At 54.6% G+C, this 20,553-nt stretch overlaps 1 protein-coding gene across 2 annotated transcripts; it reads right to left on the bottom strand.

Moving 5' to 3' along the window:
- Positions 1-4,884: 4,884 nt before the first annotated feature.
- GMEB2 (glucocorticoid modulatory element binding protein 2) lies at positions 4,885-20,553 on the bottom strand. Of its 2 annotated transcripts, XM_033075213.1 has the most exons (10): positions 20,509-20,553; positions 17,849-18,009; positions 13,145-13,242; positions 12,312-12,439; positions 10,854-10,957; positions 9,436-9,593; positions 8,159-8,230; positions 7,537-7,674; positions 6,882-7,004; positions 4,885-6,700 (listed from the first exon to the last, which is right to left on the bottom strand). In XM_033075213.1, exons 2-10 carry the CDS (start codon positions 17,974-17,976, stop codon positions 6,054-6,056), a joined length of 1,596 nt encoding a protein of 531 aa, XP_032931104.1. In that variant the 5' UTR covers positions 17,977-18,009; positions 20,509-20,553; the 3' UTR covers positions 4,885-6,053. The 2 variants fall into 2 exon arrangements, with proteins under 2 accessions (XP_032931104.1, XP_032931103.1); XM_033075212.1 differs by lacking the exon at positions 20,509-20,553 and having other exon boundaries at positions 17,849-18,646.

Below are 20,553 nucleotides of genomic sequence, written 5' to 3'. Positions count from 1 at the left end.
GGCCTCCCTGCATTCAAACCGGGGCCGGACTTCGCGGAAATTGCATCACGGCGGCCCCGCCCCGCCCCGCCCGCCGGCACCGGCGGGGAGCAGGAGCCGGCACGGGCATCAGGCGGGGGGATCGGCACCGGCACCGACGGGAGCCCCAGCCGGCACCGGGACCGCCACCAGGAGCGGGGAGCCGGCACCGGACAAGAGGCACAGGCAGCGAACAGGGCGGGACCGGCACCAAGGGGAAGGGGCACCAAGGGGAGCGAGCACCGGCATCCAGAGCAGCAGGAGCCGGTACCGGTACCGGTAGCGGCACCGGCGGGACAGCACCACCCGCATCGCTCAGCGAACAGGACGGGCACTCCCGGGAGTTCCAGCCTCGCACCCCGGTCCCGTCCCAGCCCCGCATCCCAGCGCATCGGGGGCCGAGTCTGCCCCCGGTCCTGTCCCCTCCAAAGTGCAGAGGGGCCGCTCCCGGGGGCGCCGCTCACCCGCAGCAGGTCGGGATTCCCCGCGCTCAGATTCGGTCCAGAGCTGGGAGCGGCGCCACCGAAGTTTTAAGTGAATATTGAGCAGCAGCCCCGGTATTCAGCCTGGCACCCCCAGCAGCTTCCTTTTTATCGGGGCTCGGAGGGGTGGGAGGCGCTGCCCTCCTTTCTGTTCATCACCACTTTCGTTTTCTGTTCGGTTCCCCGCCTGGTGCCATGCACCCGCTGCAGAGCTCAGCCTTGAGCCAAAAACAAACACAAACCCCAAACGCACCCTCGGCAGCAGCCGAGGCTCATTGGCATCGTGTTTCGTGGGGCAGCGCCGACAGCCGGGGGCAAGAGGCCGCACTCCAGTTTGTGGGCACGTGTTACCACACCAGCGCCATCAGCTGATGCTCAGCACCCGGGCTGTGGAGCCCCTTCTCAGCCCTTTTGCACCTCCCCAAACCCATCCCACAACAGCTCGGTGCCTCATCATACAGGCACGAGGCAGTGCCCTCCCCCTGAGCGGTTTGGTGATGGAGCAGATTTGTGAGTATTGCACACAAAACCAACAAACCTAAAACCTGATATGACCCCAAAACACACCCACCCAAGCAAAATCCCAGGAAGTTCCTCTAACAGCCCCATCCCAGGAACTCACACCAGCAGCCGCATTTCACCAGCCTGGACGAAGGCTTCGGAAAGCCCTGACCTGTAAAGCAGGTGCTGTACCCAACACTGCGGTCAAGCCCCAGCATTCTAACTTAATGGAATTATCTTCATGCCAGAAGCCAGCTGCAAGCCCTGGAAACAACTAGGAAAAGCTAACACACCTCCAGCTGCAAGTGGCTGTAAAAAAATCGCAGGCACCAGAGCAATGTGTCCCTGCTAACAGGGACGCTGTTCAATCCTTCCATCGATGGATGGGCACGTCGTGCTTGGCGGTGCCACCTCAACACACAGCCAACCTTAGCAACAAAAGAAAAGTTTTTCCTCAAAGCAAATGGGAGGAGGAAACACAGAGCCACCCTGTGGGGCACGCCGGCACTGGAGTAGGAGGGAGGGGCAGAGACCGGTTTCTGGCACGTTTGTCAACACAGTGGAAGGAGGAAGAGAAACTACGTTTTTGACCTTCCTGCTTTGTGCAGTCAGAGCTGCTGGGTGCCCCAGAGGGAACTCTCATCTGGGTACCATTCAGCAGCACCCTAGGGAGCCAAGAAAAGGGTTTTCCCATCAAGGAGAGGAGTGGGGCAGCCCAGGCCTGTGGGTGCTGGATGGATCCCAGCAGAGCACTGGGTGGCTGTGGAAACCAGGCATTCCTGGGCAGCAAAGCCACCAGGTCTGTGCAACAACGCCCTGGTCACTGCTGGACCTGTGGCACCTGCACAGGGCTGCCAGGCGCTGCTGCTCTCTGCTCTGTCAGCAAGGAGCAGTGGGTGGCTCAGCCTCATAGCTGGATCCGACCCCGTGAAGCCCCCATGCTCAGTGTTCCCACCCAGGAAAGGGCTTCCCAGCTTTGTCCTTGCAGCTGCCATGGGAACTGCTATGGTTTGTGCAGCACCAGGACCCCATTCCTACCTGGGAAGAGTGACCAAGCAAAGCCCAACCCTGGTATCAGAGTGGTCCATAGTGACAGAGTCCACCCCATTTGCTACTGCTTGGGGCAGGAATCATCCTCCCTGCAGCCCTGACTCGAACCACATCAAAGGTCTCTGTGACCAGCATCAGACAGCAGTGAAAAACAAACATAATACCTGGCACCACGCCCCTGATGTGCCCGAGCCAGGACGGGCAGTGCCCAGCTCACTCAGGTGAAGCAGTCCTGGCACCGAGGCTTCACTCTGGTTACACAGGTGGGATATCTGGAGGTTTCATCGATTTTACAGGTGGGATATTTTCCCTCCAGCTCTAGAAGCAAACAACTTTCACTGTTTTTTATAAATCCGTCCCTGCTCAACGCACAAGGAGCAGCAGGGCAGCCGGCTCTGCCGTCCCTCATCGCTGGCTGCAGAGCGCAGGAAGCCGCTGCTGGGGCAGGGAGGAGGCAAAGCTGCGTCACCACATCCACAGCATTAGGGCGGGGAAGAGTCGAAAACGAGGATCTGCCGATTTTAGACACACAAAACACCGATCCGAAAGCGCCGGGTTTCGGTTTCCGTTCCTGCAGCGGCACGGCCGATAGTCACGGAGCGGTTTCCCCAGGAAACCACGGCCGCTGCTCCCCGCCCCAGCGCCAGACACGCTGCCCTCTGTGCGCTGCACACCCCCGCGTGTCCGAGGGACCTGCTGGACCTGGGAGAGCCTTCCCGCGAGGATGCTGGAGCATCTCTGTCCCAGTAACAGCTCTAACCTGCCCAGAAAGACGCAGGGAGTGAGGAATTGGTGATTTCTCACAGCCCCACTCCCTGGCACTCCACGGGCAGCTGCCAGGACCGTGGCAAGGCTCTGCTCGTGGTGCTGCCGGGAACGGGGAGCCTCTGTTCTCCCCCAAACACTGCAGACTACACTGTGGATACCTGGAGGAGGAAATGCAGGTGACTGAGTCTCCATCACCACATGATCCAGGGAAAAACAGGGACTTGGCATGAGTCATCTGCAGCCTTTATGTAATTTTGTCTCCGGGTGCAAGTCCTCTACACCTGGCCGCGAGCAGAGCAGCCCTGGGCTCCCCACGCGAGGAAAGGGGAGCAGATCTCAGCCTGAGCACCCAAGGGACCTCGGAAAGGCAGTGCCGGCAGTACCAGGCTGGTAGAATGGGTGCTGAGAGCTCTGCCCAGGGACTCCAGGCTCACAGAGCTGGGGATCCCACTGGGATCCACAGCCGAGTCCCAGTTGTGGGGTGCACGACACCCGCTGCAGCCCTGGGAGCCCACAGCGATGGGTGCAGCCCCCTGGGCAGGGCTTGGGGGCTGCCCCCGGCAGAGCCCCGGCTCTCTGTGCCGTGGGAACCGAGAGCTGATCCACAGGTGGGACGTGCTCTCCACGAGCAATACTTCACCATCCCTGCTGAAACCAGGGCTGCAGACCGGGATCTGCTGCCTCACTCACACGGGACTTCCCCCCGGCCAGGGAGCGTTACCCAATCGCCCACGGTCGCATCCAGCCCAAGGCCACTCATCCAGACACCGATAATCTCTGCATACATCTCGCTGCAGACGACTTCCTGTCTTTGCTTTTCCTTCTCAGCCCTCATCCTACGGCGAGTTGCTGACTCTGCAAGCCCCCAGCTGCCCCCGGCCGGGCGGGGAAGCGCCGCTGGAGCAGCACAGCCGCCCCGGGAGCGGAGCGCATCACCGGGGCATCGCGGAGCTCCCCTGAGAGACAGGGCTGCCCCACCGGCACCTCCCTGGCTGGCTGCCCCGAGAGCTGCTGCAAAGAGAAGGAAGAATTGCACCAGCCCAAATCTGCCGGCCGAGCTTTTATTGCTTGGGGAGCTGTTTACATCCCAAGGAAGAGCTGCTTTGCAGGGTAAAGTACACCCACGCTGGGAATGCTTTGCCGGTGAGGTGATCTATAGTCTCCAGGGCAGGTAAAGGTGCACGGAACCAGAGAAGAACTGCTGCCTCCTGCTTGTTCTGCTCTGCCCCAGCCCTTGCTGCCCACACCAACACAGAGCTGACACAAATCCTGTCCCACCCCACACTCCCATGTCACCGTTAGAGGAGCCAGGAGGTCTCTCCAGCTGTCCCCTTTCCACCTGAACATCCTCTCTCCCCTGGATAATCTAGACGAGTTTGGCCAAAGCAGAGATGGCTCAGCCCACAGCTCTCCAGGGGTGCAAAGGCACCACAGCTTTCCAGCCCTGGCACTGCTGGAGAAAGGTGTCCCTGTGTGGCAGAGGGACATTGACTCACCCTTTCAGCACAGGAAGGGGGGAATTCGGGCTGGAAACACACCTCAGGTGTGGCTCAGCACAGCTGCTCACGCTGGAAAGGCAAAAGGCAGCTCAGGGTGATCACAACCCTTTATATGTCCTCGGTCTGGCACGCTACTGCTGTCCCAAGTACAGAGATATGACGGTGATATCTTAGCGGCAGCCAGCTGGGAGGGAGAAACCTCTGATAAGAGGCAGGACTCCTCCTCATCAGCTGCAGCCTCAGCTGAGTCTCAGCCAAAACGAAACAAAATCTAATGCTTCAGAAGAATAGATCACTTTTCTTCCTGATTACGTGTCAGAACTCTTCTAAATGCCGGTTAGGCACCAGTGATTATCAGCACTGGGTGCAGCCAGGCCGTGCCGGCCGTGCCATGGACAACCAGACTTTGGAGCCACATTTCAGGCTCCTTGCACATGCACAGCCAGAGGGAACACAAAGGACATGGACATTTCTATTTAATAAAGTGTGTTCTTGTCCTGCCTTAGCCCCATTTCACAATCCCAGCTGTCATACCTGGACATAGAAAACACAATAAACCAGCAACATTCTTTCAAAAAAATATTTATTACTCAATAAAGTGACCTGTCATTGCTGCTGTTGCCAGATCAAGTTTGGAGAAACCCCAATGCTCCAAGCACCCAACTCCTTCCAGCTGGAGACAGCGTGAGACACACAGGCCCTGGCTGGGACCTGGTGAGAGCTGCAGCGAGTGGGGTGGCTGAAGGAGAACTGGGGGGTCGAGCACCCCATTACAGAACAGCTGCTTGAACCCAGCAGGGAGGAATGGCAGCATCTGGCTCCCAGGGGGCTGGGTACAGCAGGGTCCCCCTCATGAGGAGGTGTGAGCTCCTTGGAGCACAGCCATGGGGCTCAGCTCTGCACGCTCTGCAGCACGGCTCTGCCATGCAGAATGAGCTTCCCAACCAGGGCTTTGCTTAAAAATCACCATTGGCTTAAAAAAAAAAATCCCAAGAATGGATTTTTTCTTTTTTTGAGAAAACTAGAAAAAGACCCTAAATCCTTAGGAGTCACAGCTCTTCTCAGCCCTCTGGGTTCCTCCCTTCCTGCTCCTTCCCCAGCAGACCTGGGTAACCACCATGCCCACCATCTCATCAGCTCCCACTTTTGTTTCTGCCACCCAAAGCCAGTGTCACACACAAAACCCAACCTCCTCCCAGGGCCTGTGCCCATGCTGCCAGAGCCCTTCCTGGTGTCAGTGATTGTACAGATCCATGGAATTCCTGCTCTTGGCATCCCTCTCCATTCCTGCAGCCCCTGGGATGGGGAGCAGCCAGCTCCCTGCACACTAGATCCCCTCAGCAGCTTCCTTTAGCTACTGCGTTCTCCCTGCTCCTGTCCACTCCTCCCGATGGACACTGCTCCAGCTGTGCCTGCCAACAAGGCTGGACTGATGACCCAGAGCAGGAAAGCTATTCCAAGAGAACAGGGGAGGAAAGTTTTATAAAAAAATAAGCTCTTTGTTTCTTCCCTCCTCCAAACAAGGCAGAGCATTTCTGCCTTTCCCTTCTCCAGGCATCCTTCCTCCCCCCTCCTTCCCTCTGACCTGAACCTCTTTGCTCCCAACACAAGCTGCTCTGAGTCCTGTTAGCCCGTGCCCCTCACGACACCGCTCCTCATCCCACAGCACAGCCAGAGAAGAGGCAGTTCCCCCCAGAGTGGCACGGCCAGCGTCCCTCCAGGCAAGTCCCCCCTCTCACTTCTGCTCCGCCTCATCAGCCACTGCAGTCACCTCGATGGCGGCGGCAGCGTGCTCGTCCCCAGCAGCCTCGGTGGCACCAGACGGGACAGTCACGACTGTGCTCCCACTGGGAGCTATTTGTGTCACATTCTGGATGGTCGTGCCAAGTCCTGGAAGTGTCAGGAGCTGGAAGGGGCTCACCACCTTCACCACCGTGCTGCCGTCCTGGACCGCAGCCGTGCTCAGCACCGTCAGGTTGGAAGCGTCCGGGTGGATTTCCACCGTGCTGGGGAAGGTGGAGCCAGCAGAGGCCAGCACCGTGTACCCCCCCAGCAGAGGGGAGGCTGGGGAGCTCACAGCAGGGGGCTGGGCTGGGCTCTTTCCCAGCACTGAAGGAGGGAGGGCTGAGACCACTTTGCCGAGAGGGAGATTGGCAATCTGGGACACCGGCACGCCGGGAGTGACAGCGAGCTGCGCTGGCTGGGACAGGACTTGGGAGGTGATGGCAGCTGGTCCAGAGGTGGCCCTGGTCAGTCTGGGGCGTTTCAGAGGCGTGGGAACGGAGACAGGTGTGAGGGTCATCAGGACGTTGTTGAGATGCTGCGATTTGTGCTTCAGCTCCTTCGCTCGCTTGCGGTGCTCATCACACTGCTGCTCCAGAGCTGGAGAGAGAAGAGGTTTGGCTCAGCCTGGATCGTGGACAAGACTCCCAGAGGCCTGTGGCAATGCCTGGTGTGGTTGGTTTAACACACACTAGCTTTAACACAACCCCCACTTTCTCAGCCCAAATGAAAAGGCGCTGGCAGCGATGCCCGGTGCCAGCCCGGCGTGTCCAAGGCATACCTGCCAAATCCCGTGCGTACTGCTCCCTCGAGCGATCCATCTGGCACTTGTGGCTGGCCAGGACCTTCTTGACCAGATCCAGCATCCCAAAGTTCTGGACTATGTTGTTGAGTAAAACAGCATCTTAAAAACAAGACACAGAATCTTTGAGGAAGCAAAATTCCCTGCTCAAGCTATTTGTGGTTTGGCAAAAGCCAGACGACAACAAACACGTCCAGCTGAGACAGCCAAAATCTGAGGGAGGGTAATGCAAGAGGCTGGGGAAGACGAGAAGGCAGAAGCCATGAGAAAGGGCAAGAGGTCACTGGCATGTAAACAGTCCTCTCCTGCCTAGCAGGGGTGATAAGAAATCTGCTGGCACAGTAGCTGCTTGCTGCATCGTTATTCCAATGGCCTCAATTCCACCTTAGTTTCCAAGCCAAGTATTTGTCCGGACCCAGAGCCAGCAAAGAGGAAGCCCCAGGCACAGGGAATTGGAGAACTGAAATCACCTGAATTATCCCCAAGGGCAGCCTCACCAATCAGCCAGAAATGAGACTTTTTTTATAATGAGCTATGCCCCTATCAGGCCATCCAGGTATCTCTAAGGATAAAAAAATGAAAATCCACAAGCCCCTCTCTCAAGATGACTGAGCACCCATGTCCAGGTCCTTACCCCCGAGCTGCAGTGGGGGATCCTGTGCTCGCTGCTGCAAGCCCTTCATGGTCTCCACCAGCTCCTGGTGGAACTCATGGATCACTTCTTCCAGGAGACCACTGTCCTTCAGACCTTGCCAAAAAGCAAAGGTGTCATCTGGAAAAAGAGGAAGCAAGGAAGAACCTCAAAATCCTCAGCAGGGTTTAATGGCAATCTAGTATGGGTTCCCTGTGGAATCCATAGGGGTGCAGTCCTGCCAGGCTGGGAGAGACCCCTGGGCTCACAGGGCTGGGGCAAAGCCCATCCAGAGCACAGACCCAGAGGATACACCCTCCCCACCCCTGTCCCACACCAACAGACACTTTGCTACAGCCAGTAGCACCAAGGAGAATGATTTCATGACCCCTGTGATAAGAATTTTTTCCCCTAGAGCCACATTTGGCCCTGGCTTTGGTGTGTTGGTGCTTGGAAATAGCTTCATCCCAAGGCTGTGCAGCCAGCCCGCACAAAGGAAAAATCCCAGTGGAGGTTTCATGCAAGGCTGCCCTGGTAAGAGGGTCCTTCCTGCTCCTTACCATGCTGTTTCCCTCTTTCCCCACATCTCCCCACCCAGCCAGCACTGCGGGATCCCAAGCCATACCTCCAATGCTGGTGCTCCAATCAGTGGCATCCTCACATGTTTCTATGGTTATTGTAGCCGGGGATCCGTTCACTGCAACCAATAGCAAAAAAGAAGAGAAAAAAATTCCCAGGTCCTGATCCTTCCCTGTATTTTCACAGGCTGTTTCCAAGGGAAGCACTCCCTTGCTGCATTTCTGTGACTTCTCCTTCATATTGCACAGGATCACATCTGTTTGAATGCAGATCTCAATGCTGAACAGAGATGCTTAAGTGGTTGCTGTGCCAGCTGTACTTATTTTCCTACATTAGAGTGCAATCCCCAGGGATTGCTCCTGCAACCTTTGCAGCACAAGAACACATGTTTGAGAGCAGCATTTCCCTCCTGTTTCCCACTGCAAACACACCATGACTGCTCAGGGCCAAAGACAAACAGATTTGGAGTCTGATTTTTTGGCAGCCCATTTTACCCAGCCACTGTTTGTCTGGAGGGTTTCTAAAGCCTCCAAGGGAAGAGCAGCACCCTACTGCACAGGGATGAAGAGGGGATCCCTCCTTCCCTCCAGCTCTGCCAAATCTCAGCAGTTTTGTTACCATAGAGCTGGGGAACAGGCGTCATTCACACCAGGCGCAGGAGCAGGATGGATGGGAATCTGCCAGAGCCCCACAGAGCTGAGCAGAACCTTTGGAATGCTCAGTTTCAGCCATTAAATCCAGTCCCTCTGCTCCTTTACTCTGTAGCTTTCAGGGCTCTGGTTATTTCAGCATGGCCCAGCAGCTGGCAAGCATCTCCCATTGGTGAGCTCATGTTTAACAGGGGAGCTTGGAGTGCGCTGTGCTGTGCATCAGCATCAACTTCCTCACCACAACACCAGGATGTGGTGGATGGGTGCTCTGCAGAGCCAGGAAGGGGCTTATCCTGCCCCAGAGGCACCACCAGAAGCTTAGGGTGTGGGAGGCTGTTTTGTTTGAGGGCTGTTCTTAATGCTCAGGGGCAAAATAAGGAGTTAAGTATTTAAAAATTAGAATGCTTTCCATGAAACAGTTGCCTGCAATTACAGGTCAAATTCATAAAATCACAGAATGGTTTGGGTTGGAAGGGACCTCAAAGCTCATCTCATTCCAACCCCCTGCCATGGCCAGGGACACTTTCCACTAGACCAGATTGCTCCAAGTGCTGTCCAACGTGGCCGTGGACACTTCCAGAAATGGGGCAGCCATAGGGACCTTGGTCATGTGGCATTCACGTGCTTTGATGTATCAAAGCCCATGCTGAGGGTGAAGAATGGCTGCACATACCATCAGCAGAGGCAGGAGTCAGGGGGATGTACTCTGTAGATGTCTGGCTGGTCAGGGACACCCTGGCTCCAGTCAGATCAATTTTGGTGCTCCTGCAGGTGTTGGAACAGACCTTTGTGTGCTGGTAGAAATCCAGCTCTCCTGAGTCCATAATCTTCCTGAAAAACAAGGAGCAAGCACAAAGACAGGTACATCAGCAACAGCTAAGAGCTCTGAGAAGCAGCTCCTGGCAGCCTTCATCCCAAATTTCTGAGTCCCAAAATGCCAGGAGAGCAGGCAGAACCAACTGGGACTGATTAACTCATTTATTGAGGAAGGAAGGGGAAGAGAGAGCCCCTATCTGGTCCCACCAGCACATCCCCTCCCAAAGCCACAACTTCCAACCAAAGGGTCAGCTGGAGTCTCAGCTCAGGGTGAGACCACAGGGAGCTTCCTTCTGGCCTTTTTGACTCTACAGCTCAAAAGGAGACAGCACATAACCCTATTTATAAACTAAAATCCGGTCTCTCATCTCATTCTAAGGGAGTGGCAAGACAGGACACGGGATCTCACAATCCAAGAACATTATCTCCAAAACATTCCCAGGCCTTGCTGGCCAATGACCACCTTAGCCTCCCAAGATTTGCTCCCATGGGCTGCTGGGTTTGCCTTCAGACATTCCCCTGAAGTTTTTTTTCCCCATCTCAAAGCCCTGCCTTGACAAAGCCTAAACCTATTATGCAAAATTTATGTGGAGCAAAAGCTGCTTAAAAGGAATATGAGAGATGCCTGCATTGAAGCAGAAGAGTACAGGGAAAGGCAATGTCACCCTGTGGAAAGAGCACAAAACCAGTGACAATTCCTGGGGAAAGAGGTGATTCTTTTTTATCCTGCTCAAAGGCAGAGAAAGACTTTAATTAAATCACAGTCTCAGGCTGGTGTTCAGGAGGACCATAGAGGAATTGAATTACTGTAGTTAATACTAGAGAAGAGAAATGCTTGTAATAAAGATGATCTTTTTTCTTTGCCAGGACTTATTTAGAAGTGATGTCAAGCAGGAGTGCTGCAAAACCAGAGCATTGGTGATGACCAGACATGATTTCATTTGGTGGGTCATTTGGCTGAGAATACACAGACAGCAAGGCCCAACCATCAACAGCCATTAAAATTTCCAGTGTCCCTACACCAGCTGGAAACTCAGTGTGGTCCAAACCCTGAAAAGACTAGAGAAATATTTCTTGCCCCAAATTATTCCCTAGGCACGAGAACACAACAAAGCCATTGGACTGACCACATTTTGGGACCAGGCTGTCATTAAGACAAACGTTTAGTGGTTCATTTTCTCCCTCAGCAGCAAAACTGCCATTCCAAAGGTTCTGTTCCACCCCACCACAATCCCCCAGAAAGAAGTGTCCAGAGATACCAAGGCAGGGACTCACCGGAGCATGATCCCGTTCATCCGGATCGCCCGCTTCCAATCCTTCAAGGTCGACTTGCCTGCCAGGTGGACAAACTCCTTGGGGCTGATTAGGTGATCGTGAAACTGCAAAAGCAACATCAGTGCAACATCAGTGCCACGAGCCATAAACAAGGCAAGGGTGCCCTGTGAGCAGGGTTCAGCTGGAGCCTGGCAGCCTCCACATGCCACTGAACACCACCAAAACAGAGGGCTGCCAGGCACTCCCCACCACAGAGAACACTGCCCAAGTCAGAAAGATTAAAGCCAAACATTGCTGTCATGGATGGGTAGTTAACAGCTGTTCCAAGCCAAGGGTTCAGGGGTATGTGAGTTTGCCCAGCTTGGGCAGGACAGCTGGGAAAATCCCCATAGCTTGTGCAAAATATCATTAACAGCAGGGGGCTGCTCATGTTCCCACTAACAATGGAGCCAGTGAAAGCTGGGCTGCACATTTGGGTCCAGGGGCACACTATGCCCCATAGGAGAGAGAGACAAGCAGCCCATTTGGTCTTTGACCTCCTGCTCCTGAGCCCAACCATTGGTATCAGGGAACCTCTGGCCTCTCTGGCAGCGCACACCCACTGCTGCTGCAAACCAGCTTCAGGGAGCTGGCACACTGTGCCAACCTGTCCCTTTCTTTTATTGCCCTACACACCCAGGTGTGCCTAACCCACATGATGACCTAACAGCAGCCTGCACGATCACAGAATTATAGAATCACTAAATGTGATCATGATCCTTGAGTCCAACCATGACATGACCCAGATTGTCTTAAGAGCTGCCTTACAGCCCATCTCAAAGGATTTCCCAAATCCAGGCCTCCTCTTTTCCATGGTCATGTTGAGCAACATAGAGCAACTCACTGTTACTGCATGAGAAACTGCATTTCTGAACAAGGACACAGGTTTCAGTGCAGAGAGGACAGATTTCAGGGAGCAGCAGCATCTATCCTCTGCCTCATGGATAGAGGAGACCATTTCTGCTGGGAAGGGCAAGGACTATCCTTTGGGAGTCCAAGGAGACTCTCCCTCAGCAGGGTATTGTTTAGGCTGGGTACAAATGCCAGCAATGACTCACTCGTGGCATGTTCCTGAATTCATGTAAATTTTAACCATGAGTTACCCAGGACGCAGCAGCAACTCTTCATAGGTCCCCAATCAGTACATTCCTCAAATGAACAGACACTGGAAGTGCCCAAATTTCTCAAATTTTCAGTAACACATTAAATTGAGGCACCATCTCTCCAGCCAGAATTACATAATTTAGTCAGGACAAATACCAGGTACCCAGCACCAGGAAAAAGTCATCCTTTCCTTCCATGACATGGCTCTGATGCAAAGCAGCTGATCAAAGCTCATCACAACCAGGACAAACCAGGTGACCTCACAATGTGGGCAAGGGGAAAGCACAAGCCCAGTGCTGGGCTCTCTGTTCTCACCTGCACACACTTCACATTGATCCCAGGGCACACAAACTTCCTCCAGATGAGGTTGGCTTTGCTGTCCCCACAGGTGATGGGGTAGACAATCTCTGCTTCCAAACTGTCCTCATCTTCAGCCATCTTCACTTCTCACAGGGATCAGAGGAAGGGACAGATCAAAGAGAAACATGAGCCACAGCTCCTGATTCATGTGCCTGAGCCACACATGCAATGACAGTTTAGAAACTCAGAAACAAAAAGGAAAGCACATGATGCATGGTGGGGTGTGCTAGGGTTTGTGGCCACCACTCACTTGCACTTTGCTACAAAAGCATGAAAAACCCCAAATTACTCAGGCAAAACAGCTCAGGCAGATTCATGCCAATCAAGCTGCAGTTGAGCACAGGGAATATGAGAAGTCACCATTCTTGATAAAAGAGAATTATGTTATCTGGGTGGAGTCACTCTTTGTTTTAAAGTAAAACTGGCTTTAAGTCAACTCCAGCCCAGCTGATCAGCTTTTGCTCCCTAAACTCACTTTTAAAACTGCAAAAGTCTTAGCCCTGTGGCAAGCTGGAATGGCAGGAGGCAGGGATGGCTGGACACAGGCACTCATCCCGGACCAGGAGAGGGCAGCAGCAGCCCAGCCAGCCACTGCCAGATCCCTGCTGGTCACCAAGCCTCCTGGCTGCTGGGACAGCATCCCCAAGGCCCATAAAAGAGAACACCCCTGGAGCCCCAGCAGCTCTGCACAACAGAGCTTGGACTGTCCCATCTGACAGCAGCACAGGGCTCTGGCACACTGGGGCGGTGGAGCTGGCACCAAGGGGCTATGGAAAGAGATGACCTACCTAGAACTGCTTCCTTCAGGTCTGTGGAGGCTGTGAAGGCAGCAGCAGCTGCAGCAGCTGCATTTTCAGTCTCCAGAGTGTCTTCGTTGATGTCACCGCTGGGAAGAGAGGCAGAGACATTCTTAAGCCATGTGGCTGTGCCACCCCCACACCCGATGCCCTGTGGAGATGCTGCCTCAGAAGTCCCTCGGATCACATTCTCCCACAAGAGCTAAAGAGTCAGCTCTGGCTTTGGGAGGCTCAGCTCCATTTTTTCATGTGGAGATGAAGAACCCCACAGCAGGCAAGCCCCTGTCAGCAGCCTGGCCAGCTCTCTCTTGCCTCCTCTTTAATCCCAGCCCTGTGGATCTGCCTCCAGCCCATGCTGGAGAGCTGGCACGGAGAGATGCTGTCAGCACAGCCCCTTGCTCAGAAGTCACTGCCAGCCTTTGGAAGCTTTGGCTGAGATTTCCCCAGGAAAAACATGTGTGAAACATGCTGCTGCTGTCTGGGCAATGGACTGGCTGAGTCTCCTGGTATGCAGGATGCTCCAGGGAACAGGACCTCAATGAGCCACAAAGACACTATAAAGGAGTTGGGCAAACCCCAAGAGCAGATTTGTGAGCAGAGATAACATAACATGAGCTATAGATGCTTGCAGTACAATCTCTGAGCCTCTTAGAACTTGATATATCCATGACATTCATTAATAGTTGGTTATTCAACTGCTTCCATTGTCCCCACACTGAGATCTCCATCTTCTCTGGGTGCTTTGTCCATGGAGTCACTCAGTGGGTCCTGCACAGCGCCCACTCCCTCACTGTTCTCCCATTCCAGCTCTGCCATGGCAATACAGAGCCCCAGGCCCCTCCAAGGAGCTGCCCACACTCAGAGGGAACAGGCACTCCTGGCTGGGGTGTGGGACATGCTCCTCACCTCCTCGGATTTGGAGGTGAGGTCCCAAAGGAAGGGACCCCACACTGGTGCCCTTACAGATCCCACCCGTACATCACAGCCGGCACTCAGCAGGGACCATTCCTAATGGCTTTTCATAGAAACACTGAATGGTTTGGGCTGAACTCATCTTGTTCCAAGCCCCTCCCATGGGCAGGGACACCTTCCACTAACCCAGGCTGCTCCAAGCCCGGTCCAACCTGGCCTTGAACAATTCCAGGGATGGGGCAGACACAGCTTCTCTGGACAGCCTGTGCCAAGACCTCCTCACCTTCACAGGGAACAATTTCTTCCCAATATCTAATCTCAGTCTACCCTCCTTTTAAGATGTATGTTTGGTGGTGTTACTGAAGCTGACTAATTGCTGCAGAAAGCTTGACCTGCAGGGGAAGGGGGAGGAATACAATTAGCTTTTCACATACTTTGGCATATAAACTCCCTAGAAAGACTCCACAAAGAAAATAAACCTGGATCCTCCCTCAGTTTGGTACCACTGATGAAATTACAAGACAGCCCTAGTGACTCACTGGCAACCACATTTCTCACCCGAAATGCCACGGGGACAAGGAAATTCAAGAGCAACTGGTTTTTCCATTCTGGGCTCCTAACACACAGCTCCAGGGTGGAACTGCAGCTTCAAAGCATCCCTCCCCTCGGCAGCTGCAGGGCAGGTACCTGTGGGGAGCAGCACAGATAAGGAATGGTGTGGGTGGCAGGTCAGCCTCACCAGGCTCAGAGATGCTGCTCCAGACAGAGGGGAGCCAGCCCCTGCTGTGACAGAAAGAAGATGGACACAACTCTGCCTCTGCAGCTCACAGTGACCACCAGCCCAGAGCTCTGGCAGAGCATGGGGAGGATAATGTGAAAGGACTCTAAAATAATAAACTCTGAGCTAAGGCATTTGCACACAAGTGATTATTACACGAGTGGCAGTCTGACAAGAACAGAAGAATTCTAACCTGGGATTTTTCATCGGTTTGCTGCTGGGTTCTTTCATTTCTCCAGGTGAAAGGCCAGCAGTGGCATTTCAGCAGGGTTCCAGAGAAAGCAGCCCCATCTGGCATGCAAAGCCCAGCACCCCACAGCCCTGACCTGCCTCCAGATCAAGAATCTCCACCAACTTACCCAGAAGAAACCCCCCAGCAGAAAAGTCAGCACCTTTCAGAGCTTCCTGCAGGACTCCACCACATTTGCACCGCTCCGAAAAATGACAAAAGGCACAACTGGATAGGGAGGAATAACCCAGCCCACGCCTCAAACCTCCAGAGGAAAACAACCAAACCAACTCCCAGCTTGCATGAAAAATTCAGGCAACTGAAGTCTGCATCTGCTGTGGACACGTGGGGGAAAGAAAACCACAAAAAAGGCGAGAGTCTCCACGCTGTTTCTCCCATCCCATTCCAGGGAAACAGACTGAGGCAGATGCAAGAGAAAACACAAACACCTTCCAAGTCCCAGTAGCGCAGCCCCCCAGCTGGTCCTGCCTTTGCCAGTTGCCATGACGAAGGCAGGGGAGGATGGTTCTCATCTTCCTCCCCAGGAGGATCCATAAACCAGATGGGAGGAAGAGAAGAAAGCATGTGCAGATAACTCAGCGGGCTGGCGTCTCCTTTCTTTTCTGCCCCTGCCTTGCCTGGAAACTTGAGAGTGAAAAGTCTCCCCCAGAATCCTTCACTGATCAGAAATACAAGAGCCTCATCAGAGCTCCAAGCACAGATCCCCTCCTCTCACAGACCAAAGAGAACAGCTCATTATTATTTTCCCATTTCCCTCAGCCTTTTCCTTAAGAACACATGAGCTAATTAAGTTCTTAACAATAGGTTGTATAGAGGGTTTTTTTAATAGCAAATCCATACCCAGATGAGCACTAGAAAAAGGCACCAACCCCCAAGCTGAGTTTGGTTTAAGTGTCACACAAGGCAAACTGAAAGCTCCCCATGTGATGGTGACTGAACCAACATCAAGGGATCCCAGCCCGTGCCTGCAGCTGCTCTCCTGACACCAGCTGGGCTGTAGAGAGAAACCAGAGGGAAAGGGAGGAGCCAGCCAGCACCACTGTGCATTGCCCAGAAGGAGCAGAGCCTGGTGGGGACCACTGTCCAAGGCCACAGAGAGACCATGGGTGGCTCATCATCCAGGCAGGTTTTACTCTGACCCCAAAATACACATCCTTTCCATTAGCCCACTACCATCCCCAAGAATCGGGGAGCAAAGAGCCTGTCCAGAGGTTCTTCTCCAGAGAGATGCATGGAAAACCCTCAGGAATCTCTTCATACATGCCATCTCTGTTCATAGCTGTGACTAAATAAAAGCATTCCCCTCTGTGCTGTGTAGAGCTGTCCCGTTCCTGACCATCCAGGGGACACTGGCAGGTGAGAAAAGGCTTCCAAAGAAAAACAGGAAGGGAACTAGGAGTGAAAGGAAACCAGCTGACTGAGCCAGCCTCTGCCATGATCCTTTTCCCAGACAACACCACAATGCTGCATATGTGTCTGTAGAGGCTTGGAGCCACATTACAACCAGTAACCATTCTGCAGCCACATCTGGCTGCTTCTCCACTGAGAGAGACAAAGGAGTCTCCACGGGACTAAAAGGAGTAGAGCCCTTCTTCCCCACCATCACTGCACTTTTGGGAATTGAAAAGGTCTTGGAAACACACACACACCCAGGGTGTCGAGGCAGAGCAGGGCAGATCCTGCTTATCCCAGCACCAACAGTTCTTACCTCTGCCTGTCCCTGCTCATTATTTACCAAAATCTCTATTAATGGGCTTTATCTCAGTTGGAGCAGCACAAGGGGAGGCACCTGGACTGCAACAAACCTGTCGCTGCCCTGCCCAAAGCCCCAGGGCACTGACACAAAAGCACATTTTAGAAAAGAAGACAAACATCTTGTGAAGAGTAATAAACAGCCATTCAACACCCACTTATTTCAGACAAGCCTGCCTGAATGCAGCTCCAGGTGTGAACTTGGATTTTCTGCCCAGTGAAAGAGCAAAGCACAAAAATCTCTCTGGGCTCTGTCCCATCCAAAATACCACAGAGAAACAAAGCAAAGAGTCCACTGCTATGTGGGCCTTCAAGGTACCAGCCAGGCTCTTCAGCCATGACCAACCTGCCAACGAACAGACTAGACACGAACAAACAGCAGCCCTGAATATAAAATGTCAACAGAACAGGCAGAAATTGGGTAAAACAGCAGCACTTTAACAATCAGACCTTCACTGTTTTTTTGAGCAGTGCCTCTCCATTCAGGGGCATTCTCCATTTCAAGGACACCTCTCACATTCCTATTTCTGGTAGTGGAGGTTCCTGCAGAGCTCGGCCAAAAACCAGTCAACCCCAAACCTCCTCAACCTTCAGGGAAGGGGAGCCCAGCTGCACAACCCTCAGCCTGGTGAGGACAGACTTATCTCTTGGAGTTCAGAGCTCAGCACAGCCATCATGAAATAAATTGCAGAAAAACACTGATTTAGCCACTGGTGTCCTGTTCCAACTGGATTTGTGTCAACTCCAACACCCAAATGCACACAGGAAAAGGTATTTGGGGCTGGTCTTTTTCCCCTTTCTCAAAAAGAGGGAAAGAGTGGAGCCTGTTCTGGACAGAGTTGCAGAGCCCTGGGTATGGGAAGCCTTAGCAAGGATCTGGACGCTCCATGGCCACCACTGAGGTCCCCACAGTCAGCAGGGATGCAGGGGGAAGGAGTGGGGGATCAAATCCCAACTTACGTGGGTTTCCATCCTCTCAGTGTGCACCAACCCCATCTCTTACCCATGCTGGGACAGGTTGGTGGTGACCAGCACTGTCTTGACCTCCTCCATGCCACCATCCACGGCGCCGTCCGGCGTGGTCACCACCACCACCTCCTCCATGTGGACACTGACGTCCGGCGTGGCCATCGCGGCACGAGCGGGAGAGCCGCAGGTCACCAGCTGCTCGTGGAGAAATGGGGAGAAGCCCAGAGTCAGAAGGTCTCCTCCCTGCTGAATTTGGTCATGGAAAGATCCTGGGTGTGGTGGGAGCAAGGAGAGAAAGGACTGCAGGGAACTCGCACTGCCAGGGAGAAGGGGATGAGCAAATCCCCAAGTGCTCCATCGCAGGAAGAAGGATGAGGGAAGCTCAACACGCTCTGCAGGCTGGGTGAGAATGATGGGCATGGGTGGGACTGGGGAGCAGGGGGTGAAGGGCAGAGTGTGAAAGAGGTCCAAAATAAAAAAAAAAGTCCCTGGCATCCACCATAAACTCGATGAAGACACTCAGTTTGAAGGTGCGTTTCCAAATGTATTTCAAACTATCTCACGATTTCACACTGTTGGAGGAGCTTGTCACTGTCTCCTCCACATTGAAACAGGGATTCTTCCCTCCTCCAAAGTCACACAAAAAAAAATCTCAAATTAAAAAAGCACGTCAAGCCCGCAGAAATGGTGACATCTGGAAACTATTTCTAAGTGTGCATTTCTAATAAATCAGCAGTAGATGTAAGACAGCACTCCCTCTCCAGCTCTCTGGGAGCCCTTTTAGGAACTGAAAGGGACTCTCAGGTCTCCTCAAAGCCTTCTCTTCTCCAGCTCCCTCAGCCTATCTCCACAGCAGAAGTGCTCCAGCCCTCAGAGCATCTCCCTGACCTGCTCTGGACTCACTCCAGCAGCTCCACATCCTTCTGCTGCTGGGGGCACAGAGCTGGGTGCAGCACTGCAGGTGGGGTCTCACCTGAGGAGAGCAGAGGGAGAGAATCCCCTCCCTTGCCCTGCTGCCCACAATGGTGGGGAACAGCCCATGGCCAGGTATGGAGAAGTGAGTGCCTACAAAGCATCTCCTACAGCACCTATAGCACTGTGCAGGCCACACAGAGACAGCTAAGGGAACACCTCGTCCAGGTCTGGCTGTTCCAGGCTCAGACCCCCATGGAGCACTCCAAGCAGTGGCACAGAGCACAGCAGAGGTGCCACCTGGCTCCCACCACTTCCCCACACCGTGGCTGGAGCAAAGCACTGACCCAGCATGTCCAGTGTGACTTCACAACCAAGTTCAGGCCCTGCAGAAACACCACGAGGTGCTCTTTACCTCTGCAGAGCCCACAGTTTATCCAAAGTGGAATGTCCCTTCTGTGCCAGCCCAGCACAAAGCAGCAGAAGTACTTCAATTTTCACAGCAGCACAGATGCTCAGCTGCCTCCAGCACAACCACTCCAATTTTTGTTGTCACTCTATCCCTACCCTTGTCCTTCATTTTGGGGTAAAAGCCTTCCCACAGCACTAGCATCACTCACAACACCCCGAGCTGGCACCCAGTTTCAGGATGCTCCAGACATCCTGCCCAGCATCACGGGATTGAACTCCACGTGTGTTGCTCTGATGCCTCTGGGCAGGAACCAGCACTGAATGGAGAAAAAGCAGGCTGAAAACAAAAGTAATCTAAAAAGTGGCTAAAAACACAGCAGCAGTGGGGCTGTGGAGAGGGATGAGGGGCACCCCAGCTCTACCAGGACTCGGGGTGTCCATGCATGTCCCTCCTGGTGCACCTTGAAGGGTGCTGAGAGCGTGTCAAGGGCTGTGGGGAAGATTCACGATAAAGAGATGAAAAAAATATGAGAAGAAAAAAAGCATAACACAACTGGGAGAGGAGAGAGATGTTTGGGGTGCAGCCTCAGGAGGGCAGAGACCAGGGAGATTACACTGTGGGCTGCCAGCAAGGCTGTGCACAGAGAGAGGTTTTAGGGGATGCATGGGGAGGTGTCTACAGGGTTAAACAGAAGTGCACAGGGTGGGGGAGCCATGGGGGTGCAGGAGGGTGCACAGGGGTACATGGAGAGAGGAGATGGAGGCAGCACAGGCAGCACGAGTGGGGGCTACACAAAGAGGGGGGTGCAGGGGGCGGCTGCAGCTGCACGGGGGTGGGGGACACATGCTGGGGGCTGCATGGGTGGGGGCCTGCCCGGCAGAGAAGCTGCAAGACGATGGAGCGCGGCCTCGAGGAGAGGGGAAGAAGGCAGAGCGCAGCACAGGGGGACACAGAGAGGGGGTGCCCGGGGGGGCTGCGGCTGCACGGCGGGGAGAGGAGGGGGGGGGCGGTTCGCAGAGTGGGGTGCACGGGGGTGGAGGGGCTGCACGTGGAGGATGCCCGGGGAGGGTCTCCCGGGGGTGCCCCGAGTGTCCCCCGCGGTGTCCCCGCTGTCCCCCCTCGGCCCCCGCTGCGGGGCGGCCCCGGCGGGAGGGGCTGCGGGGCTGCGAGGGGCGCGTGGGCGCGCTCCCGCTGGCAGGGAGGAGGAGGAGGAGGAGGAGGAAGAGGAGGAGGAGGAGGCGGGGGGGCCGCGGGGCGGGCGGGCGGCCGGGCGCTGCCGCCGCCGCCGTAACGTCCTGACGCTCCGCAGGGACCCGGGCGGCGCGTGCGGCGGAGGCCCCGCGGCGGGCGAGGCCGCGCCCGGCGCTTACCTCGGGCCGGGGTCCCGCGGGCCCCGCTCGGGCTGCGGCGGCGGG

The sequence above is a fragment of the Catharus ustulatus genome, chromosome 17 (assembly GCF_009819885.2).
Source record: "Catharus ustulatus isolate bCatUst1 chromosome 17, bCatUst1.pri.v2, whole genome shotgun sequence".
In the NCBI taxonomy this organism is placed as follows: Eukaryota; Metazoa; Chordata; class Aves; order Passeriformes; family Turdidae; genus Catharus; species Catharus ustulatus.
The sequence above is the reverse complement of the archived record's forward strand: the minus strand, read 5'-3'. Positions and strand labels throughout refer to the sequence as shown.

Excerpts from the sequence above, each read along its gene's own strand:
- GMEB2 (XM_033075212.1), bottom strand. The coding sequence starts at position 18,309 with ATGCCAGGGACTTTTTTTTTTATTTTGGACCTCTTTCACACTCTGCCC. Across the intron at positions 12,440-13,144 it reads CCTGAAGGAAGCAGTTCTAG|TGAAGATGGCTGAAGATGAG; the intron begins GTAGGTCATCTC and ends CCCTGTGAGAAG. Across the intron at positions 10,958-12,311 it reads TCAATGTGAAGTGTGTGCAG|TTTCACGATCACCTAATCAG; the intron begins GTGAGAACAGAG and ends TTGCTTTTGCAG.